The following is a 17,557-nucleotide window of genomic DNA, read 5'->3' on the forward strand; positions in this document are numbered from 1 at the left end:
ACCCTAACGCCCTCAGGGTCGAGGGCGGATGGCGTATCCCTGAAACATACCCGTTTGGGATTCGTTCGTCCCGGCGGTCCTGCAGCACAAAGGGCAAGACAGACCATAAATCCCCCAGCAGCCCTCGACACCCACACCTGGAAGTCCACATATTTGAGTTCCGACTTTTCATTCGCACATAAAGTCACAATTATGGTGAAATTATTGGATATCGGACATGACCAGACATGAAAACAACGAGAAGCACAAATAAGATTCAAATCATACAAAAGAAACACAACGTTTTGGTTCAGACATGGCACCAACATTGTGGAAAGTATTGAAAACCTGTGGAAATGTGAGCGAGAAGCATTCCGACACGGATACCTGCTCAGATCTTCATCCTGATGGCGTCTCTGGACCTTCTGAGTCACTGCAAACCTCACACGTTTTGTCACGTCCATCTGCACCCGGAAACAGCTGAGCTGTTCAGGACCTCGCTGACAGGTACGGTGACACCTGAGCCCGGTCACCTGCCCAACACGCGGGTGACACGGAAACAAGAAGAATTGAATATGTCCTGTTTATACTTTCGTGTTTCTAAAACTTCTCCATTAACTACGATTAAATCCAACCAAAGCAGCTCATTTTGCAGCATAAATCAGCGTAAAGGGAACATTTGATGCCGTTATTTTTTTGCTTGGATTTTATAACACCTGTAAAATCTTTTGGAAAGTACCTCTTTTTCCGAGAGGGAAAGTTTGTCAGACCTGCACGTTCAACATCAAATACCATCCCATGAATAACGGGAGTCTATCAACACTTTAAAATCCACTTTATATTCATGTAAACCCCTCATGGACGTAACCAGGGGCAACAGTGGTGCAAATTGTGAGTATTGTTGGTGTTACGTAGTGACCTAACAGGAAGAAGATTCTCTTTCATAGTCACGTTTCCATTCCTTTGCTCACTCTTCCTTCCCATCCCCCGCATAAAAGGGAAAGTGAAAGTGTGGAGGGAAATTCTGGTCATCAGCTTTAGGAGCCACTCCGAGCACAACAATACAACACTTCAGAGACAAACGTGCACCATATTCCACCTGAAAACGATGAAAAGGATTTATTCTCGGCTGAAAAAGAGCAGGACACCTTTACTGGTGGACCAAACTGGTAAGATTTGTTATTCCCATCATTTGTGCACAGCAGGTGTGTTTATGTCTGTTTATACCTGTTTATGTCTGTTTATGTCTGTTTATGTCTATACGGGTGTCTAATTACACCCGTCTGTCTCCGTGGTGCAAATCAATCAAATCAAATCAATCTTTATTTATATAGCGTCTTATACAATCAAAATGGTTTCAAGGTGCTTTACAGGATGGGAGAGAAGAGGTGAGGGGAGAGGAGAGGAGAGGAGAGGAGAGGAGAGGGGAGGGGAGGGGAGGGAGAGGAGAGGAGAGGAGAGGAGAGGAGAGGGGAGGGGAGGGGAGGGGAGAGGAGAGGAGAGGAGAGGAGAGGAGAGGGGAGGGGAGGAGAGGAGAGGGGAGGGGAGGGGAGGGGAGGGGAGAGGAGAGGGGAGGGGAGGGGAGGGGAGGGGAGGGGGGGAGGGGAGGGGAGGGGAGGGGAGGGGAGGGGAGAGGAGAGGGGAGGGGAGGAGAGGAGAGGAGAGGAGGGATGAGGAGAGGAGAGAGGAGAGGAGAGGAGGGATGAGGAGAGGAGAGGAGGAGAGGAGAGGAGAGGAGAGGAGAGGAGAGGAGAGGAGAGGAGAGGAAACCATGACCAGTGGAGTGACAGAGGCCTGTCAGGCAACATCAAAGAGACATTACAAGTTAAAGTTTAGCCCATCGCTCAAGAGCCGAAATGATTGTTTTTTTGTTAAATTTTGTGTGATTTACAAATAGGAAGCTTAGTTTAAAATAACTGAACCACAGAATAAATTCAGACTCTGAATATGCAAACAAATATGTAGTTATTAATTATTAATTGAAAGGCGTCGGTACTGAACACAACCAGCAGGTGGCACCAACGCTGCCATCGGAAGGCTAAATTATCATCTCACCTCAGGGCCACCAGATGTCCAGGAACTGGCTACCAGCCATGATGATGGCCCACAAACCATAGTGTGCAACCTCCCGAGGCCACCAGCAGACCTTCCTGGGAACCTCCACCAGTACCTGCTCGCTGTGCAGGAAACTGTGCGGAAGGACCTGGGCCCCCACCTGAACAATCTGGGCTCGATGGGAGCACAGGTTGAAAACTATCACCGTCAGATATTCGACTGCTTCAATCATCTGCTGCAGAAGATAAACGACCTTCAGAGTCTCTTCATCCTCATGACGTGGGTCTGCCAAACGTATCCGAGGTAAATACAAGTAACGCTGCACTTTCAGTGAAGAAGAACGGAAGCAGAACGTTTCATCGCTCCATCTGAGTGAATCAGTTACATGTGTGATCAACCAACATTTGAGTCATAAACCAGTCGATCTGTGGTTGCTTCCCAGTCAGGAGATGTTTGGTCCACTTCTTCTTCAGGACCTTGATGTAAGAAAGAACGTGGACCTGCTGCTGTTGACAGAGTGGGTCACAAATGCAAAGAACAAACTGCTTCATAGCGTAAAGGTAAGAACCCAAACCTGCTGCACCCGTCAGTCCTTTCAGCCCTGAAACATTAAGACTCGGTTTTAATGTTTCTGTCCTCAGGAGGACTTCAGAGCTTCTGTGGGGAGAATCCTGGAAATGGACAGAACACATGTCGATGGCAATAACGAGGAAGCTTGTGTCAGGTTCTACGTGGACATTATCCAGGTCTGTGGATTTTCGGGGTTTATTCTTTTTAAAGCTAATCTAACAGTGATGGTAACAGTAGTGTTTTAATTCTAAGTTGACTGAGGGACTGTCCACGAGCGCAGGCAGAATCAGCTCCTCACTGGTATCTGAGGTTCGAGAGATTTGCTTCCAGGAGCTGCTGAACATGTTGCGGGGGTGAGGGAGACACTGTGACCGCAGGACCGGGGGGTCTTTACAATGGTTCATGCTGAGGTTTGCGTTGGTTCTGTAGGTACACGGCTGAACAAATGGAGCTCCTTGAGAAGAAAACAAAAATAGACGAAAGAGAAATGACCTATTTCCTAAAGACCCTGAAAACCTGCAAAGAAATTAAGTGAGAACTCTTCTAATTTACCTCATTAGACGCAGTATTATCAGCTAACAGCACTCAACAGAAGATCGACATCATTTTCAACGTTTCCTTTCAGGCAGCACGTCAGGACCAAAACTACGGACGTCACAAGGAGCCTCCTTCAGGACATCGTGGCGGTGCTGGAACACATGGAGGCCTTTACTTTAACCTGTGTGAAGAAAATGATGTCAAAGGTTGCAAAGGTAACGTCCAATATACCGATGATAGCTGATTAAAAGCTGCAGCGCTCTCATAGATCGCCCTCCTGTCCCAACAGAGCCTCCTGAAGTCCTACTTCAAAGGGAAGAACAAACAATTCTTCGACTTGATCCACAAAGTGAAGACCTGTTTTCCAAAGGAGAGGTGGTGTCAGGACGTCATGGAGGTACGTTACAACACCTGAAGGGACAATAGGACGGTTAAGAGCTTCTACCCAGTTGAGAAGAGTTTTTGTTCTTAATAAAAGTTAAACGGTGTCTCTGTTGACCTCTGTGTCCCAGATGGTCGTGGTCGAGATCTACGACATCGTCACTCACACGTACCTCACATACCTCGTCAAAGTCCGTCAGAACAAACTGACCAATTGCTGGAGTCCAAACATCGGCCAAACGGTCACAGAAGATGCTGAGCTTCTTCACGACACCATCTCAGAGCTGGTGAGAGCAGCGGTCGTGGCGACACCCACGGCCTGTTTTTAAAACATCCAATAACAGCCCTTAACTGCCACGTTCCTCCCACCAGGTTCCCGGTGTCGACCTTTTGAACCCAATATTGAAAGTGACAATGCTGCTGGAGTGTGATTCTCATGATATGGTGCTTCTAACAATGGGAACCTTGCTCCATGAATTTCCCCTGCTGCGGTAAACCTTCATCACATCTCTTTATCATCATGACAATATGACACAGAGAAAAGTATCTATAGGCAAAGATCGCGCCTGGTGGTCAACGGAGGAACTGCACCTTCCTAACCTTGCCTTGTGTTTGGTTCCCCTCAGAGAGGACCCGGTTCTGCAGGTGGCACTGCTGCGATGGAACCGTCTCTCAGCATGGCGGGCCAGGGAGGTCCTGGAGGCCATTCCTGGGCGGCGACAATCCACGTCTGTCTCATGGTTCCGCTGTCTGGCCTGAGGCAGGAGACCGAACGCTGTATTAATATTTATTTCCCGAGCTCTGCTGTAGTTATGGTCAGTAAGGACTATCATCCTTCAGGAACAAAGATCCAGTTTTACTGAATGTGTCATTAATATAGCTGCCGTACAATTTGTTCTCAAATTAAAAAGCAATGTTTTTTATTATTATTTTTTTTAAGGGTATGCAAATCTTTTATAGAAAATCCAAAAGAAGCTCGTCATTTGCAGATTTAAAAAAAAAATCCCACTACTTTACATGCACTTACATTGACATATGTATCACATAAAATATACGAACACAAACTGAAATTATTTTATCACTTGTTAATGTAATCAGTAATATACTCATTACTGCAAATAATGTCTTAGACGTACATATTAATTTAGTTTCCCATTTCCAGCTATAGTTTAAAATTTAATACGTTGTTGTTTTTTTAATATATTCGTTATTTATTGATTGTGACAATTAATTTATCGATAAAGTTTTGTTTTGAAAGAAGACGAAGAAGAAAATGGTTCTGTTTATTTGGGAAAATTTCCGTAGCATAGCATGCTAACACTTGTCAATTACTACCGGTACTTGTTTCTTCCTTCAAAGTTATTAGACGTTGAAAAAAACTGTATTGTTGTAAACCTGTCTGTCGTTGACACTTTCCCTTCGTTGTATTTGCCAGAAAAGTGAATAAAAGTCATAAAATAGACGAGTAATTACTCACTTTTATTTCCCGTCGTCACGCTAATGGCCTCAACGCTACCAGCGATGGGAGAAGCGGTTCCTAAACATCTGAATGTTTGGTTTACCTAACGGAGAAAGTTAATTTTAGCCTTACTAGGTTATTCCCAAGGTATTCTTGTTATTTTTAAGGCATTCACTGCAATATTGTCTTTCCCTGACTGCTCTGAAAGACCATATTGTCCATTTGCTTCTTATCTTATCGTCTCCGTTGATTGAAATCAATCAATATCAATTTAAAAAAAATCCATTTTAAATAATTACATTGTAATATTATTATTTTTTAATGCTATGATGATTTCTGAAGTCATGATTTGCCACTCACATATGGTGGAAGGGGACTTGAGAGAAGTTAAACAAATGAATCAGCCTGAGCGATTCAGCCCTTTGACCACAAGATGGCAGCAACGACACAACATAAACCTTCAAACGTCTCTAAGTCAAATCACAAATGACAAAAAAAAAAAACCAGTCTGTGACAAAGTTTAGTCAAAACTGCTTCTCAAAAAGGACAGTTAGGAAATTCAGGTTCTGTTTCAGATTTTGGCTTTTTTTTTTTCAAGCTGAAGAAGAGCTCTTTTACCTTTGACCTAGATGACTGACAACGGAAACAGCTGGTCTTGCATCTGGATTCCTGTCGTCAGACACGCATCATTTGTACAGTGATCATTTACATCAGCTACATCAGTTTAAATGAGCTGTTACTCCCCAGGAAGTGCTTGGCAGCGGACGAGTGAAATTCCCAAGTTCCGTCCCTATGAGTCAGTGTGAAATTCCAGTTGAGCAGAATCTTTTTAATCATGCTCAATTTCCAGTCTGTCGTTATGACTCCATTTTCCTTCCCACCTCAAAGACTTCCCGAGATTGTCTCTTCAGATTTTAATGACTGCAAAGTGTCCGCAAGGGATTAAAAACGCTGACCTTTTTATGGAAAACATCTCCACAATATCTGGATAAAAGCCATCATGTTTTATGACATTTGACCCAGGAGTTACTGAAGAAAGACAGGGCAGAGTGGGATCATGAGACTGGGAGCTTGTTTGTTCCTCTGGATTATTAATGGATTGTCTTATCAAATCATCTTTGGCCCACAGAGTAAATCAGCCCGAAATTGGATTATTGACTTGATCTGCTGGTTATTTTATGATTGAGTGATTTGTTGTTACTCCGGTTTTGTTTCTGGTTTTAAAATGCAGCAGACATTCAAATTACAAATCTTTTTTTTCCACTTCTTTTTTATTTTTTTAAAAAACCTTTGATTTATTAAAAAAGTAACAATTGCTCAAGAAAATATTCGTACCTTTATTTCACATAAATAAAAAATAAAGTGAGAAAGATTCTAAAATGTTTATACAGGACAGCGTTAACGCACCCAGATATTTTTTTCATACATACAAATGAATGAAACATTATAATTCATGTAGATCATGTCACAAACCTCCATCTATGAGATTTCTGGTCACATTTGAGCGTAACTGACTCTTACTGTACAATAATCCTGCAGTAATGTTGCAATGACACCTCGTCTCTCACTGAGAGAGCAACAAACATCAACAGTCCCTGAATCTGCAGCTTATTTGACCGGAACTGAGGAGAAGAAGGTCCGCGTGTGCTCAGAGCTGCTCTCGCTCAACGTCACCGTCAGAGTGTCTTTGACTTTCCTCCGTTCAGATCTGGAGAGGCTGGTCTTGAGCTTCAGCAGAGCTGAAACGTGTCTCACGCTGAAAGGAAGCAGAAAGAGGAAGGAGGTTAAAACGCTTTTGTCAGGACGCTGAAGAGTTCCATTGAACAGTAGCAATATTAAATATTGCCCAGGAGGTGGGTAAAAGAAAGTCCAGGCTTGGGAGGGCAGAGTGGTGTTTGAAGGTGTGTAAAGCTACACTCTGAATGCTAATGCTAACGTGTCTATCAGCGGCTATATTGGTGTGGAGAATGTTGAGATCCTCCTCTCAAAGTCTGTTAGAAGAACCGTGTTTGCACCGGAATCATGAGGAGGTCGAGCACTAACCGTCGCCTTTCACAATCTCCTCCTGTACATTTGCTCACAGAGGGAATAATGGCGGAAGTTGTCCCAGAATGAAAGTTACCTCAGGTCAGGAAACTCCGTTCCCAGCGAGGCCACTTGCATCTGGATGGCCGGGACGTCCTGGAGTTTCAGGACGTCAGCGATCTTGGTCAGGATCTCCTTCAACCAGTCCTCCTTTGAACCCTGTCAGGATGTAACAGCTCGTTACGTCCAGTCAGACAGGCTGGAAAAGCTCGAAGGAGCCGCAGCCTGAAACGTTTGGTGCCGGCGTCTCACCATAGCGACGAACAAACGGGTCAGACTCTCGGCGTCGTCCGTCACCACCTCGCAGGCCTTCAGCTGCAGCGCCTTGTCCTTCAGCTTCAGCTCTCCCTTCAGGAGCCTCTTCACGTACTCTGCTGTCACTTCCTGGTGCATCTGATCAATCAGCTTCTGAAATGAATCCAAAAAAACCCACCGTTCATCTTGATTCCAGTCTTATTTTTACCGACTGGTGCAACACGACTGCCGTTTTAATGACTTTTGGCTGACTTTACCTGGTGGCTGGTTGCACTGGAACCCTGGAGAACCTGAAGCTCCTGTTGGAGGTCGACCAGCAGATTCTCAAACACCCGCCGGTTCAACCAGTCAAGGGTTCCTATCTTGCGATACTGTGGCTGCGTAAAGTTCAAACACGACGCGTTAAAAGGTTGCGCAACACTGTCAGAACGGTATGGCGCCCTCTAGTGGCCGCACTGTCCAACGTAAACGCCAAAGCACGAGTGCGTGAGCAGCCGATCTAGCCTTACCTTCAGGGCCTCGTGCACGGGCTTTAAGAGGTATTCATGGGCGGCTCGTCTCATGTCCCCCAGAATAATCAGACATTCTTGCCGCACGTCATCGGTGAAGAGCATGTTCTGCTTCTGGAGGACCTCACTGAGGACGGAGCAGAGAAGCCACATCAGCCGAGAGGCTCCGTGAGACGAGTTTCCTCATTTATGAGAAGCGTACCTGAACTGGTCCACACACAAGAGCTTTGCCTTGACGAAGGACCTGCTGTTCACTTTGTTCTGCTTTATGATCTCATTCTGGAAGTTCTTAAAGCTGCGGAGGCAGACGTGTGAGGGAAAGGTGAGTTTTACCTGCACACACTTGTTCAATCGCCCTCCTTGTTCACGAGATCATGCCATTACCTGTACATCAAGTCTTTCACGTTGGCTGTTATGCCCTGGGCCTTGTGTCGGTCTCCCACCACCTTTCCGGTTGTGGTCACCATACCGTGGATGCACTGGAGGGAGGCGGGAAACCCACAGATCAGCATCTCCTGCTGTAAATATGCTCCTGCTGCGCTACGACTGCACTCAGTGGAAGTGGAAACTGTGTTCCTACCGCTCAAACCTTCACCTGCTGCCTACATTCAACACTGGAACAAGCTAGAGTTCAGCCCCATGTGGTCAGTAAACATTTCCTTCTGCCTGTGTTTACCTGGATGATGTCATAAGCCACGGTACTGACGAAGCAGCCATCTTCGCTCGTGGGCTCCTCCCCTTTGCTCCACTTCTCCTTCGCTTCCTCCAGGACGCGTTGGATGAAAGAGGTCAGTTCATCCTGGAAACACGTTTGACGTCAGAACATTGTAAACTTGTCGACAGGTTTAAAACCCCACTGGGGGGGTGAGCGGCAGCTCTGCTTACCTGTTGTTTGTTCAGGTACTGCTCCTCCAGGGGTTCCAGCACCTCCTCAGGCAGCAGCTTTCCCATCTCAGCGACGTTGATGTGAGGGGCCAGCTCAGGCTTCTGAAGGATTCTGACAGAACAGACACAGATCGGGTCAGCGTGCTTAACAAACACCTTCCCTCCCACATGGTCTCGACTGTCACCCGTGCGACCGTCGTGACCTACCCTGGGTAGTAGTCGTTGACCCACTGCAGCACCGACGTGCAGTCTCTGTCATCCAGGCCAAAGTCTGCAATCTTTCTCAGTCTGGCGCTGAAGGTCTGGTGGTACAATCTGGCGTAAAAGTTACAGATGTCCATTTCTGGGGGGTAGCAGTCCTTCACCGCGTTGACCACCAGCAGCAGGTCCACCTTCAGCTGTCTGGCCATGCTGGTGATGTCCTCCTGGACAGAGGACAGCTTCACCGGGCTGTTGGCGGGCGTGGACGGGCTGTCCATGTGCCACTCCACTATGTTGCGAAGCGCCTCGTCGTGGAGCATCCTCCAGCCGCTGGGCCTCCAGACTGGCGACGCCTCGGTCCTCTGCGTCCACCTCTTGTCCTGCTCGGCCTCCAGAACCATGGCCTTTACAGCAGACAGCAGAACCTCCATTTTGAGCTCCTCTGGGCTGAGCGAAAGCTCAAGAGTCTTGAGCACACCAGCTTCCAGCTGTCTGTAGTTCTCCGCCAGCTTGGCCGTGTGTTCCTCGTGTTCCTTGGGGGTTGGATCTTGCTTTTTTTCCCCAAACAGTCGTTCTTCTACTTCTATCAGCAGCTGGCTGCACTCAAAGAACTGTTTACCTTCAAGTCTTTGCTCAAACGAGAGGATTTCTGAGAAACAAGAACAAAGATGGTTAAGATGTCGCAAGTGTTTACATTTAGAGAAAAACCTTCTACACAGCTAGAAGAGACGCGGGCTTTAGTCAGACTAAGCTGTGACATTTTCATGCTTTTTCCATCAGATATTTTCTCTGGTTTTAAGTCGACATTTACAGAGTTCATCAGCGAGCTGATGGCAGCTGTTCCTGACCTTCTTGTTTCTCCTCTTTCTTGGGGGAACGGCGTCCATCCGTGGTGCTGGGGGGGTTACTGAGGGCGGTGGCGGGGGCTCTGTGCCCCTTCCACAGCTTCGGGAACTTGAACCATTTCCCAGTAGCTGTGCTGATCGTCTCCGCCGACTCTGAGCGGTCCCGCATCCTGACGCAAACACACAGCTAATAAGAAAACGACCTCTCAACTGGAAACTGTCAACATTTCCTCATTCACTGACTACCTGGGCTTAATGAGGGATTCTAAACAAGAGTTCGAGCTGCAGGCACTTACTCGACGCTGTAGAAGGTCAGCCAGGAGATAAATATCCGTGTTTGAGTGTTTCAGCAGCTCTGACAGCCTCAGTTCAGCTGCTCTGCTGGGCTGGGCCTGCTTTTTATAAAGCAGGCTCCTCCTGCAAGGGGGGAGGGGGCCCGTTCCCCTAATGGACTGGAAAGTCCAACACACACACACACACACACACACACACAGGAAACAACAGAATTCATCTGGGGAAATATTGGGGACAGTCTCACATCTCTTATTTTTCATCAATATTTTGTAACCTTTCAGCATTTTTGAGCATTAAATTGTTATTTACAGACTGTTTGTGTTGTTTTCCCCTCTGGAATCGCAGCCAAACCGCACTGTTAAAACTGGCCAACAGAAATAAATGATGCATGGGAAGAACCACATGTTTTAAGAGTTTTCCAAATCAATAAATGTGTTTTTTCCTGTTGGATGGCTGCTGTCTAAATCAGAGATGTTTCATAGATATTTCTGCCTTGCTGCGAACGTTTGCTGCCACTTTCACATTTTCCGTGAGTGAAGACATTTGTGGTCAAGACCGATGCTGCTAGCTTCTGCAGCAACACAAGAGAAGCGAAACTGGTGAAAAACCACATCCACAGCTGCAGAAGTGACGTGAAACAGGTGAAAACTTTCTTGTATTCTTTCAAGAGGCCTTTTTCTGGGAAATGAGAAGTCGATTATTTAGTATATCAGCTTGTGTAGGGTTGGTCGGGTTGAGGGTCCCGAGACACTTCAATTCTAACCCAATTAAAGGCCAGCATCACCTGCCAACACAGGTCAGCTGAGGTGGGTCCATCCTGACTTGGAGCCTCTTCCTGGTTGGTCCTGCCGCATCAGTGATCCACAGTGTGAGAAACCCCCTCGTTTATCAGCCTGTTAAAGAGTAAGTACACTAAAACCTCGCTTAATCAGGACAAACATGCACTTTGGCAGGGAGCGGTTTTCATTCGAGGAAAAGTTCCGCTTCCCTCTAAAAGTGATGAACTTGTGCAATAACAGACAAAAGTCGTGCACGCCGACGCCCTCCTGTGCTCATTACAGCCTTTGTTGCTTTTCTGGACGATTAGAAGGTCGGGTGATGAGGCATCATAATTTGTTATCTCTTATTTTTGTTGCACGAACCCTGAAATAAACCCGACAGCAGAAGCTTCAGTGAAGATGAATGGGAGTAAATTCATGTTTCCCTTGAGCAGGAAGTCCTTGATGCAGAGGCTGGAGGCTCAGATCCAGTGTTCGGTCATCATGGCTGAGTCAGGAGCACCTTTAAGAGTTCTAAAGAAGAAAATAAAGATAGACAGTCCAATTTCTATTAGTCAAACCTGTGCTGGGACTTTCTGGGGTCAGAGGTAATCAGAGAGCTGTACAAAGACAGGAAACACCGAAACATAAAGACTCAAAATTAAAAGGGTGTTTCAGCCAGTCTGGGAAAAAACACTCATTAAAGAGCCACTATTTTGGTCCTTACAAGTCAGTGTTTATGTCTGTGTGGGAGCACTGGAAGATCACGATAAACACCCGTTCCCACCAGCAGCGGGACAACCGGGGGGGTGGGGTGGGGGGTCTTCATCTAATCCGCTTCCCTTGAGAGCAGGAAACTCCTCCAGTGATGGAGACCGTTGAGGTGCCGTCAGAAAGGTGTTTTCTGGTGTTTTATAAAGCAAATTTTATTAAAAATATCCAACATTCAGTCAGTGTTACAGATATTTTTGGCTAAAGTTCCTTTAATGTTGACTTTTATCATAAAAAAAAACTGTCCACGTATATTAAATGTGCATCATTAAATTCACAAACACGTAAAGTTGGAGAGACGGAAGAATAAACACAGATGGTTGGTTTTAATGGTCCCATCAGGATCAGAGAAGACGAAGAGTTCCACTCATCTTTTAACTGAGCTGCAGCGACGTTCCCTCTCCTTCCCTCCCGTTCCCTCTCCTTCCCTCTCCTTCCCTCCCGTTCCCTCTCCTTCCCTCCCGTTCCCTCTCCTTCCCTCCCATTCCCTCTCCTTCCCTCCCGTTCCCTCTCCTTCCCTCCCGTTCCCTCTCCTTCCTCTCCTTCCCTCCCTTCCCTCCCGTTCCCTCTCCTTCCCTCTCCTTCCCTCCCTTCCCTCCCGTTCCCTCTCCTTCCCTCTCCTTCCCTCCCATTCCCCCCAGCAGATTTATCGTCATAATCATTTCCAGAAAATACTGCAAGTCTCATCACTTCCAGAGAAATAAGAACATGTTCAACTGATTATTTATCATTAATAACTGAATCACGTTTGTGTAATAAGCACATGTTCAACCGATTATTATAATTAATAACTGAATCACGTTTGTGTAATAAGCACATGTTCAACCGATTATTATAATTAATAACTGAATCACGTTTGTGTAATAAGCACATGTTCAACCGATACCAACTCTGCCCTTCATTCATCTCCCCACAGAGAAACGCAAACATTTCATCTGATCACTGGTTCAGAGACACATATTTACTTTATGCCAATGGTATTTGCGTGCACGTGGGCAGGCATGTGACTACACTGCATAAATAAAGAGGAAGCAGTTTTGCACAAAGTCTTTTCCACAAAAACGACTCTAAAGCAGAGGAGCCCTGACCCAGGCCCGGGGGCCGACCCCCAGCCAGGCCCGGGGGCCGACCCCCAGCCAGGTGTTCTGTCACTTTAAACACTTCCTCCAAGAAAAGTGGGATCCCGGCAGGACTTTTGCCCCCCAGGACCAGATTTGGGCATTTTGGCCAAGTTCAAGAGCGCGTTTACGTTCTCCAACACAGACAATCAAGGATAAACAAGAGTCTGTCTGGAAAACCCCCAAATAACTACATGGATGAAGTATACCATGAGTGGTGGAGGGGGTGGGGGTGTGTTGGGGGGTGGGGGTGTCAGGAGCTGGAGGGAGGATATTATCCGGCAACTACGTCTGAATCTGCTCTGATTCAAGGAAATTCCAGACGTTCCTCTCAAACGCAGGAGGTTTTCTCTGCCTCCACCTTCATCCAAAGCCGAGTTGCTTCACAGAATTTCTTGATGCGTTGTCAGGAATCGCTCGGTCATCTGATCCTGTTTAGGGCAAGTCTGGAATTCATCCCCAGCCAGGAACACCCAAGAACCAGGGACAGAGGGGAAGGAGAACAGTCCAGGCTGGAGGAGCTCCTCATTGTTCTCCTCCGTCGCGTCAGCTCAGCAGGCTGAGGCAGGAGAAGGGCAGGTTGGACAGACAGTCTGTGTTCACCGTCGCTGGGATGGTGGCGAACAGAACCCGTCTGGTGTTGCTGCTGCCCCGCTGCTTCTTCAGCTCTGTGAGCTTCTGCAGGATCAGCTGGTACTCGCGGCCTCTCACCAAGCCTCGGAAATACAGAACGGCAACCAGGTGCTTCCTGCTGCAGGGAGAAGAGGAACACACACGTTTCCAGGTTAAAATGGGTTTTTATTCCTGTTAGAGGTCATCAGGGGTCACCAGAGAAGATCCTGTGTCGGATAAAACCAGGACTAGACTAGCAGGGAGGTGGAGTCTCCACTTCTGATGGATGTAATCCCACCTGAGTGGGCGGAGCCTCCTGCTCATTGATCAGTGTGCTGATCAGGTTCTGCTGTGCAGGAACATCAGGCAGATCCCAAATGTCTCACCGTTAAAGGTTAAAATAGCAAAAGAGTCTGAAAAACGGCACGTAAATAAACACTTTGAGGACAAAGCGACGAAGTGATGCCACAGAAACGTTCTAATCTCACAACTGCTATTTCCATTGCTTCCTGCAGGTCCTCATCAGTGGAGAAACATCTTCCAGCAGCTTCCTGCCCGGACGGAAACATCTCAACTCTTGTGCAGAGACCGAACCATAAATGAGGCCTGCAGTCGCGGTTTGCTCGTGGTCAGGGTGGCTCAGACAGAAGCTCTTCATCCTGATGATGATGATGGCAGCAGTGAGGTCGTTCCTCACACAGCTTCTGTGGATATTTCATAATTTTCCACCTGGTCTTTGAACTCTAACTGGGGTATTTTGATAAAACAAAAGGTTTTTCTTCCCATTTCTTCAGTGTGGATTCCTCCCATAACTGGCCATTTTATTATTTCAGATTAAATTGAGGATGTGAGTCGTTTCTTCACTTTGGACTTTTTCTTCTTGTGTGTCAAACTTTGTCATTGGGCAAAGTGTGTGTTTCACAAAGCCGCCTGACAGAGAGGAACTGACCTGCAGCACAGGAGAAATTCCCTGACGGTGACCTTCTCAACCTCCTGCTGCTGCTAAACGCATGCTAACGTTGCTAGCCAGGGAGCGCCATGAACCCTCCGACCTTCCAAACTAAGGGTTTTCACATGATTTGTAGCTTCTGGTTGCAACATCCAACCTTCTCGCTGACTCATGACACAAACACCATCATTTTCATCTGCTTCCTTCTGGCTTTAACGCTGATCTGGGAGAAATGTGTGATCAGTTTTGCTGTTCTCGAAGGCAAAGCTGCTCAGTCGAACCCTTTACGAGGCTCTTCTTCTATGGTGGAGCTGTGGCAGGTAGGAAAAGCGCCCACCTGAAGTCTGGGTAATGCTCCACGACGGGCTGCAGGTGAGTCTTAATGTCACGCTTGTTCTTCTGGCCGATGATGTCGCTCAAGTCTTCCCCCACATCGTGGAGCCACTCGTGGGTCGACCTCTGCAACAGCAACATTGACAGAAGCTCATTCGTCTTGAATTCAATTCAGTTCAATTCAATCTTTATTTATATGGCACTTTTCATACGCTAGGTAGCACAAAGTGCCTCACAAAGGATAAAAACAGCAAAGAGAACAAGAGAATCAAGAAAAGGACACACACGCACACATAAACAAGCTGAGGCATGGCTGGGCACCGAGACCTGAGGCGAAGGAGACGCCACCTTTGAAAACAAAAAAGGCTGTAACTTCCTGGAGGTGTAAATCTGAACTCGTCCTTGCTGACTGCAGGGGTTTCAGAGTCAGGGATCCTGATAAAAACTTCCTTTTTCACATCCCTGCTGTGATTCAGGCCAGTGGGATGTTTGTGGGGTGATCGGTGATGTTTACCATGTCCTTGAACAGAGCTCTGAGGTCCTCCCACTGGTCCCTGATCTTTGCTGCCGCCTTCTCGTGTTTCCGGCTCTTGCAGGAGTAGTTGCTCTTCATGAGCTGGCCGATGTATTCCCTCACCACGTGGTAGTGCAGTCGGCTCGCAAACTCCTGTTGCCAGGAAACACACACGCACACACACTCACTGGTGGAGGCAGAAAACAGGACGGCAGCGGTTGAAAAGGGGAAATGTTGATGGGCTCGCCACACAGCCAGCCGCCATCAGGACAGACGATCTGACACCTTCACTTCCTCCTATTCTGCTGTAAGTTGACTGGGGGTTTTAATGCATCCAGTAGTTTCCAACAACTAGCTGGAAACAATGGTGCCCCCCCTTAAGATTACCTGGAAATTCCAGCATCACTTGAAAGCAGGATTTCCTTCCTGCCGTGTTCGGACTGCATCTATTTTTCCTCTGAGACTCTAATGAAGATGGGACCAGTGCCAGTAAAACAAATTAAAGAGCTGCCTTCTGCTGGGAAGGGCTGAGTGGTCGGAAGGAAACGGGCTTTTCTGGACATGAGCTGAGCCTGCCGGACTCCCCAGGACCACTCAGGGCCCAAACAGCTGAGTCACACAAATGTGAGATCTCCTAAAATGAGTAGTTTGTTTTGTGTTCTTCATCGTTTGATTTCACTTATCGGCTAATCAGCTTCCCCCATTTCAGAGTCAATCAATATCCCAGCCCTCCTGCTCCTGCTCTCCCCCTCTCCCCCTTCTCCTGCTTCCCCTCTTCCTCCTCCCCCTCCTCCTGCTCCCCCTCCTCCTGCTCCTCCTGCTCCCCCTCTTCCTCCTCCCCCTCCTCCTGCTCCCCCTCTTCCTCCTCCCCTCCTCCTGCTCTCCCTCTTCCTCCTCCTGCTCCCCCTCTCCTCCTCCTGCTCCCCCTCCTCCTCCTCCCCCTCCTCCAGCTCCCCCTCCTCCTCCTCCCCCTCCTCCTGCTCCAGCTCCCCCTCCTCCCCCTTCTCCTGCTCCCCCTCTTCCTCCTCCCCCTCCTCCAGCTCCCCCTCCTCCTGCTCCTCCCCCTCCCCCTCCTCCTCTCCCCCTCCCCCTCCTCCTGCTCTCCTGCTCCAGCTCCCCCTCCTCTGCTCCTCCCCCTCCCCCTCCTCCAGCTCCCCCTCCTCCTCCTCCCCTCCTCCAGCTCCCCCTCCTCCTCCTCCCCTCCTCCTCCTCCCCCTCCTCCAGCTCCCCCTCCTCCTCCTCCCCCTCCTCCTGCTCCCCCTCCTCCTCCTCCCCTCCTCCTGCTCCAGCTCTTCCTCCTCACCTGGGCTGGTCCAGGTCTCATGAGGGAGCAGTGCTCAGCGAGACTGTCAATCCGGCTGTGCAGCTTTGCGAAATCTTCATCGTTGCTCATCCACTTCCTCGTCATCATCCTTCTCAAATATGGCTGGAAAACAAGACAAAGCTGCAGAATCAGCACTTTTTACAAATATTCGTTTTATCTAAGTGGTTCTTTGCTCTTCTTCCTGCTTCTTTTGCGGCCCCCAGCTTTTGTTTTTCAGTCTTTCACCTAAAATTTGGGGTTTTCGGCTTCGCACCTTGACGTCCTCTTTGAACTGGTCCTCCAGCTCCTGCAGGAGCTTCTCGATCAGCCACTTGACCTCCTCTTTGAACCCGCTCACCTGGTCCGGACAGGCGTCAACGTCCCTGCACTCGTCAACGTGCTGCCTGTTTGAATGATGTTTCCAAAAGAAAAGAACCCATGAAAAATACAAACGTCCTTAAACTGAAGGCCAGGAGGGGCAGCTGTCAGCCCCCCCCGGGCTCACACGCGCTTACGCTCCCGAAAACCTGCTCATTTCTGCTCTTTACAGGGAAACTTCAGTTGGAGTTTGGCCAAAGCTCAATAAGGCAGTTTCATAAAGGTCAGGAGATCCAGATTGCAGCTGCAACATGCAGTTCACCCTTCTCAACGCCCCCCCGCAGCCAAAAACAGCCTCCTCTCACGACACACGCAGCCTCGGCTGAACCGCAGCCCGCAAACACACGTTTGTTTTGTTGTGACAGGCAGACGCAGCTGAGGTTGGGGGCGGAGTCTCGGGCGCTGTGTTTTAATGGGGCGATTCTGTGAAATCACGTGACTTCGCATCGCCTCTCACGCTGGCACTCTTACTGTTTGTCTTTTGAAAAGGCCTGACCTAATTTCCAGGGGCCTGTTTCGGGTACCCGGAAACGGCCAGTAAAAGATAAAAGAATGCAGCTCTATGTTTGACTCATTCGATCAGGGAGGGAATCTCCCAGCTCGGAAAATGTTGGAGCCAGAGATTCATTATTCAGCTGCAGGAATCTGTCCAAACGCTTGAGAGGGCTAAAATGCTAAAATCGCTTTTTTCCAGGCCGTCAGAGACGGTCGGGAGAAAAGAAACTTGAGAAATCTTGACAGTTCTCTGCTTGGTGAGCCTGGATGA

The 17,557-nt window shown here is 48.0% G+C and overlaps 3 protein-coding genes and 2 long non-coding RNA genes across 12 annotated transcripts in view; 1 reads left to right on the top strand and 4 right to left on the bottom strand.

Annotated features, from left to right (window-relative positions):
- Window positions 1-28: 28 nt before the first annotated feature.
- On the bottom strand, window positions 29-2,171 carry LOC130513065 (uncharacterized). 2 transcript variants are annotated; one of them, XR_008946604.1, is made up of 3 exons: window positions 2,035-2,171; window positions 367-512; window positions 29-79 (listed from the first exon to the last, which is right to left on the bottom strand). It is a non-coding gene; the product is annotated as an uncharacterized LOC130513065 (long non-coding RNA). The 2 variants fall into 2 exon arrangements; XR_008946603.1 differs by having other exon boundaries at window positions 51-137.
- Window positions 518-4,984, top strand: LOC130513056 (uncharacterized). Its single transcript, XM_057011611.1, has 11 exons — window positions 518-1,148; window positions 2,040-2,337; window positions 2,477-2,594; window positions 2,676-2,780; window positions 2,857-2,957; window positions 3,034-3,135; window positions 3,230-3,356; window positions 3,431-3,538; window positions 3,654-3,809; window positions 3,895-4,013; window positions 4,149-4,984. Exons 1-11 carry the CDS (start codon window positions 1,088-1,090, stop codon window positions 4,279-4,281), a joined length of 1,428 nt encoding a protein of 475 aa, XP_056867591.1. The 5' UTR covers window positions 518-1,087; the 3' UTR covers window positions 4,282-4,984.
- Window positions 3,545-5,242, bottom strand: LOC130513064 (uncharacterized). Its single transcript, XR_008946602.1, has 3 exons — window positions 5,000-5,242; window positions 4,123-4,277; window positions 3,545-3,841 (listed from the first exon to the last, which is right to left on the bottom strand). It is a non-coding gene; the product is annotated as an uncharacterized LOC130513064 (long non-coding RNA).
- A 1,056-nt stretch (window positions 5,243-6,298) lies between these two features.
- Window positions 6,299-10,215, bottom strand: LOC130540299 (tumor necrosis factor alpha-induced protein 2-like). Its single transcript, XM_057059348.1, has 12 exons — window positions 10,058-10,215; window positions 9,765-9,931; window positions 8,923-9,565; window positions 8,716-8,827; window positions 8,507-8,629; window positions 8,215-8,309; window positions 8,033-8,125; window positions 7,831-7,957; window positions 7,579-7,698; window positions 7,319-7,474; window positions 7,104-7,225; window positions 6,299-6,737 (listed from the first exon to the last, which is right to left on the bottom strand). Exons 2-12 carry the CDS (start codon window positions 9,928-9,930, stop codon window positions 6,590-6,592), a joined length of 1,905 nt encoding a protein of 634 aa, XP_056915328.1. The 5' UTR covers window position 9,931; window positions 10,058-10,215; the 3' UTR covers window positions 6,299-6,589.
- Window positions 10,216-12,283: 2,068 nt separating this feature from the next.
- The window catches only part of exoc3l4 (exocyst complex component 3-like 4), an 11,984-nt gene continuing 6,710 nt past the window's right edge, over window positions 12,284-17,557 (bottom strand). For 4 of the 7 annotated variants that reach the window (XM_057059330.1, XM_057059329.1, XM_057059332.1 and 1 more), the window contains 5 exons: window positions 16,688-16,817; window positions 16,414-16,536; window positions 15,111-15,263; window positions 14,601-14,722; window positions 12,284-13,453 (listed from right to left, as the gene is read on the bottom strand). In XM_057059330.1, coding sequence (XP_056915310.1) covers window positions 13,249-13,453; window positions 14,601-14,722; window positions 15,111-15,263; window positions 16,414-16,536; window positions 16,688-16,817 — 733 coding nt within the window. In that variant the 3' untranslated portion in view covers window positions 12,284-13,248. The remainder of the gene's footprint in view (window positions 13,454-14,600; window positions 14,723-15,110; window positions 15,264-16,413; window positions 16,537-16,687; window positions 16,818-17,557) is intronic. The other 3 variants (XM_057059333.1, XM_057059335.1, XM_057059334.1) reach the window with 3 other exon arrangements.

Source organism: Takifugu flavidus, chromosome 16, assembly GCF_003711565.1.
Source record: "Takifugu flavidus isolate HTHZ2018 chromosome 16, ASM371156v2, whole genome shotgun sequence".
NCBI lineage: Eukaryota > Metazoa > Chordata > Actinopteri > Tetraodontiformes > Tetraodontidae > Takifugu > Takifugu flavidus.

Coding starts and splice junctions, on each gene's coding strand:
- LOC130540299 (XM_057059348.1), bottom strand. CDS start 9,930: ATGCGGGACCGCTCAGAGTCGGCGGAGACGATCAGCACAGCTACTGGG. Junction 7,958..8,032: donor TTGTGTGTGGACCAGTTCAG/GTACGCTTCTCA, acceptor CTCCGTCCTCAG/TGAGGTCCTCCAGAAGCAGA. Junction 7,226..7,318: donor CCCGTTTGTTCGTCGCTATG/GTGAGACGCCGG, acceptor ACATCCTGACAG/GGTTCAAAGGAGGACTGGTT.
- LOC130513056 (XM_057011611.1), top strand. CDS start 1,088: ATGAAAAGGATTTATTCTCGGCTGAAAAAGAGCAGGACACCTTTACTG. Junction 2,958..3,033: donor CTGCTGAACATGTTGCGGGG/GTGAGGGAGACA, acceptor TTGGTTCTGTAG/GTACACGGCTGAACAAATGG. Junction 3,810..3,894: donor ACGACACCATCTCAGAGCTG/GTGAGAGCAGCG, acceptor TCCTCCCACCAG/GTTCCCGGTGTCGACCTTTT.